Source organism: Hibiscus syriacus, unplaced genomic scaffold, assembly GCF_006381635.1.
Source record: "Hibiscus syriacus cultivar Baekdansim isolate YM2019G1 unplaced genomic scaffold, ASM638163v2 tig00110610_pilon, whole genome shotgun sequence".
In the NCBI taxonomy this organism is placed as follows: Eukaryota; Viridiplantae; Streptophyta; class Magnoliopsida; order Malvales; family Malvaceae; genus Hibiscus; species Hibiscus syriacus.
This window is the reverse complement of record NW_024062800.1, coordinates 6,296,950-6,302,228: the sequence shown is the minus strand read 5'-3', so window position 1 is coordinate 6,302,228 and position 5,279 is coordinate 6,296,950. Positions and strand designations below refer to the sequence as shown.

The 5,279-nt window shown below is 31.3% G+C and overlaps 1 protein-coding gene across 1 annotated transcript; it reads left to right on the top strand.

Annotated features, from left to right (window-relative positions):
- The first annotated feature begins 2,578 nt into the window (after positions 1-2,578).
- LOC120135539 (zinc finger CCHC domain-containing protein 10-like) lies at positions 2,579-4,049 on the top strand. The gene is made up of 2 exons (XM_039151815.1): positions 2,579-2,699; positions 3,023-4,049. The coding sequence occupies exon 2, from the start codon at positions 3,043-3,045 to the stop codon at positions 3,799-3,801; it is 759 nt and encodes a 252-aa protein (XP_039007746.1). The 5' UTR covers positions 2,579-2,699; positions 3,023-3,042; the 3' UTR covers positions 3,802-4,049.
- Positions 4,050-5,279: the final 1,230 nt, after the last annotated feature.

The following is a 5,279-nucleotide window of genomic DNA, read 5'->3' as shown; positions in this document are numbered from 1 at the left end:
AATTGAATAATGACCCTTAATATAGATCTAATTGTGAATAAAAATAAAATTCGATTACATTAATTCCAAAACATGCAGTCTTCAAACTGAGAGCACAAACTCTGAATCGAGACCCTAAATCAAATAACTTTTAAAAAACATGCATCTAGTAACGTCTTTGAAAAATAACTTTTAAAAGTGTCGTAGAAATGAACTTTTAAAAGTATTGTACAAAAATGCAATTTAAAATTTAATTGTTTGAGATTACTATTTAAAAGTAAGATTGAAAAGATAAAATATCCATTATAGATATTATTTTGTAAATTAAAAATATAAAATTTAATTTATATTTATACTATTAATATCGATTTAAACTTATATATGAATCATATCAATTTAAACTATAATAAAATCAAAAAATTATTATTATTTATGAATTATATCAATCTAAACTATAATAAAAATAGAAAAAATAAAAATAAAAAAATATAATTATAATGAAAATATATTTTATTTATTTTTAAATAATTAAAATAAATTATTAAAAGTAATAAATTAATTTTTAAGGATGTTAGTATTAACATATTAAAATAAAATATAAATACATAATTGAGTGGAGCTCATGCATTAATAATGGTAAAATTATAATTTATTTCCAAACATAAATTTAAAAATAAAAAAATTAGAAATCATAACTTTCACGATTGATTATAAACTACAATTTTCATCGTAATTTCTTTTTACTTGTTACCCATTTAGTATTAATTAATTTTGTGATCAAAATAATCCTTTTTTAACTAAAAGTATTTTTAGAAAGAATTACGAAACGAACCCTTAAATTCGATAATGAGAAATAAAGTTGATGACGAAAAAACCTTAAAACTACAAGCCAAATATAAATAATGCTCAAGTGTTTTTTACTCCCAAAGGCCCAAAAGCCTGAATAAAATTAAAAGGTAGGATGAAATTAGGTGCCTACAATAATTATACCTTTAATTTTAAAGTGGATCATAAAATTTATTTTCTTTAAATTTATGTCACATTTTCCACACTCATTTTATAAATTAATTTATTTAATTTCTTTTCAGTTCTAATTAAATTTTATGTTATTTTTATTATTATTGCTTTATATTACATGGAAATGAATTTCTACATGCATAAAATAAAAAAGTCACATCAAGCTCATCGTTATTCAATTTAATAGTGAAGAAAACAATATTGTCTTAATTGCCAAAACGTTTTGTCCAATAACCAAAATAAAAACATGGACATAGTTTAATGCCCAAAAGGGTAGTTTACACGAAATCAAAATTAACAAGAGAAAAGAGAAGCAAAGAGCTGGAGCTAGGCCTGTAAACGAACTGAACGCACACGAACGGAGGTATGTTCATGTTCGTTCATTTAATAAATAGACGAACATAAACGAACACGAACATAAACGAACAAAATTTTTTTTGTTCATGTTCGTTTATTAAGGAATATAATTTGTTCATGTTCGTTCATTTAATAAATAAACGAACATAAACGAACACGAACATAAACGAACACGAACATAAATGAACACGAACATAAACGAACATAAACGTTGGAGACCCTACCTTCCATTGTTCTTTCATGAAAAATAGTCGACAATGCAAATCAACCAAATCTACAGTGATAAATAGCGTAAGAGTTGATTAGCAGTGATGAAATGTTTGAAGATATCAAATATTTTGATCGATCTTTTAAAGATATTAAATGATTCACACAACTTTAATTTAACGCTATAACATTTATCTTAGTGGTCCATGATTACATATGAACAATCATTTTCTCCTATTACACTCTTTTTCAGAAATTACATAGAAACCTTTGTTTTGTTTCTGGCAAATTCTATATATTTTTCTCTTTACTGATGCTCGTATACTTCCGATTGTTACCTTTATATTCCCATCTATTTCTAGAAAGAAGTATGATATTTTCTTGAGTTTTAGATGTGAAGATACCTGCAATAACTTTACATATCAACTATTAAGCCAAATAAAATAGAGAAAGAGATGAAAACAAACATGTAAAACTTCATATTGCACTATAATATAACTTGTTTTGAAGCTTTCAGCGATCGTCTCCACTCTCTAGTGAACACTAGGGTTTGGGAAAAAAAGGGAGAAATGAATATAGGTGTGAGGTGCCTCACAGGTTAATATATTGGATTTAATCTCCAAATAAAATTGGATTAATTATGGAGTTGGTCATCAGAATATCATATTAATTAATATTTTTAAGATACTTACAAATTGGTCACCAAAATTGATTTAAGAAGATTGGGTTAAACATAAATGAATGAACATAAACGAACATAATCGAACGAACATAAACGAACATAACCGAACGAACATAACCGAACGTTCACGAACATAAATGAACGAACGAGACCTATGTTCATGTTCGTTCATTTAATTAAACGAACAAAAAATCTTGTTCATGTTCGTTCATTTAATAAATAAACGCACATAAACGAACTTCCCGCCGCACGGTTCATGAACGGTTCACTGAACGTTCAGTTCATTTACAGGCCTAGCTGGAGCGCCTTAAAATCGTAATTTACTCTTAACAATCTGGAAAATAAGAAAACCCTCAGCCCACCTCTCATAAAAATCTAACCTAAACTATTAAATTTCCTCTTTGCCTTTTGAGATTGGATTTGGATCTTCAGTTTTCCCTAACGCCGGCTACTTCTGGTACGCCTTAACTCTTCTTTCTTAAACCCTATTCGTTGTTTAGGGTTACTTTCCGTTGATGCTTTTCATTCTAGGTTTTATGTGTTTTTTCATTTTTTTTAATGTTTATGTTTTACATTTTTTAAGAGAATTTGCACCTTCTATCTATTATTTCTTAGTTAATGGGTAAATTTTGCAAATCGCCTTCTTTTTGGTGTAACTATTTGTTCCTAATAACGTTAATGGCTGAATATTGAGTTTTTTCGTGTGTAAAAATCCACTTTCCCTTTGTTGTAAAATTCCTGTTAGGTTAATGAATGGTCTGAGTGAACATTTGAATGCAGAATACACACATTTATATAAGATGTCAAGTAAGAAAGAGGAGAAAACTCAGGCAGCTTCCGACAGAATCAAGGCTGCAGCACTGAGTGCTGCAAAAGGCCTAAGTCGAGCTCAAGCGGAAAGGGCGGCTGCTGCAGCCGCCCGAAATGTCAATGCTTACGGGCAAAAGGAAGAGGGACCAAGTAGATGGCAAGAGAAAAGGGAAGCAAAGAGGCAAATGTATTTGATGAGTACCGAAAAGGCGGTTAGATTAGGAGAAAGGAAAGACAAGGCCACTATGATGTCTACTATCGGTGCTTCACAGTGTCAAAGGTGTTTCCAGGCGGGGCATTGGACGTATGAGTGTAAGAATGAGCGGGTTTATATGTCGCGACCATCGCGAACTCAACAGCTTAAGAACCCAAAATTGAGAATGAAGCCTTCAATCTCTTATGATTTGGATAACCCAGATGTTAAGGATGAGAAGGATGATAGTAGGTCTAAGAAAAGCAAGCGGAAGCATGGGTCAGATTCAGGTTCTAGTAGTAATAGTGAAGCTTCTGTTTCCGAGACCGATAGTGGCAGTGCATCAGGTTCTTCAGCAGAGAGTAGTACGGATTACAGCTCGTCATCGGAGTCTGAGAAGAGACATAGGAGGAAGAAGAAGAATAAGAAGAAGAAGGTGAGGCGGACTAGGTACAGCTCGTCTTCTGAGTCTTCCGACTCAGAATCTACGTTGGATTCAGATTCTGATGGTAAGAGCAGGCGACAGAAGAGGCGGAAGCATAACAGAAAGCAATGAAAGGAACATCATTGTTGTCAATGTGAGATTTGGGTGTTTTAAGATGGGATAATTTTACCATCTCTGCTTGCGGTTTTCTGTAGCCTTTACAAATGCTGGAGATCAAACACTATGACATAAGGATGCTAGATGTTTTCATTGCTTTTCCGTTTTGTACTGGATGCTTTGTTATTTGTTGTGTGTTATGAAATGATTGTACTTGGAAAATCCTCTTCTTAATTTCACTTTGAACGCTCCATCACTTTTTCTTTTCTGTGTTCATCACTAGAAATTTATTAACTATGTTATTGGGACTCAACCGTAGTGTTGAATGTCAATAATTTTTTTTTACAACTTTAACATCTCTCTCTATGTTTATGAATGCCGACCCTATTGATAACTTGGGATTGAACAACATTCATACAAGAATGTAAAACACACCCGAGAAACGATTTACCCGTTTGTAAAATTAGAGGTGTGAAACTTGTTTCATTTTATTTACTGCATACCGATCCCAAAACATTTCAAAGCAAAAATTTACAGGAATTGCATGCGATAGTGTGACTTGAACTTAGCTTGAGTGATAAGTAATTTGGTAGGTCTTCAAGCTTGGATGCAAGGAATGAACTTCAAAAGGCTGGTAAAGAGAAGCAAACAAGACCTTTGTGTAGGGAAGTTAGTAAACAAGGTTTGTTGTACGCAAACTGCTCATTTGCATATAGTCTCTTATACTTGACCATTTGTTCTTGGAACATGCGACATATAAAAGATTGATGTTTGCACCCCACTTGAGGATGGATGATCTTCACATATACTCTCACAGTTGAAGGACTGCAATAACAAAAATTTGGCATTTTCGATGACAGAATAAAGTTGCTCTTGATTTTGACATCTCAAGTTTAATAACGAATGTTCTACCAAAAAAAAAAAGTTTAAAAACGAATGAACGTATGTCATTGCACAAACAAGGATAGATAGAGGGGTTGGCAGGATCGTCGTTCCTATTAAATTTTTAAGTTCTCATATAATTTAGATTTGTTCTTTTATATATATATATATATATATATATATTTATCAATAATATATTTTTTGTCTCTTAAAATTTGATACAATATTAAATACGTTACGTACATGTCATGATACTATCTTGCATGCTGGTTCACTAAATTTCTTAACTAGTCACTTGAAAAATGACCTTTTGGAGGCACACGCTGGGTTTTGTTATGAATTGCAAAATCTGACTTGATTTATATTTTCTGGTGACGGTTTTCATTTTATTTTTGCTTTTCTCAAAATGCTAAAATCCAAAAAAGTAATATTTGTATTATTAATTTTATTTTATCATTTTGGTTTGATAGGAGGCCTAAATGAACCTGCACAGCGGCCTTTTATTGAAAGAGGTTTGCGGTTTGGGCACTATGAGATGGCATAATGAAACTTAAACATTTCATTTTGAACTAAAATAATCTTTTCATAACTAAAAATTATTAGTCAACTAA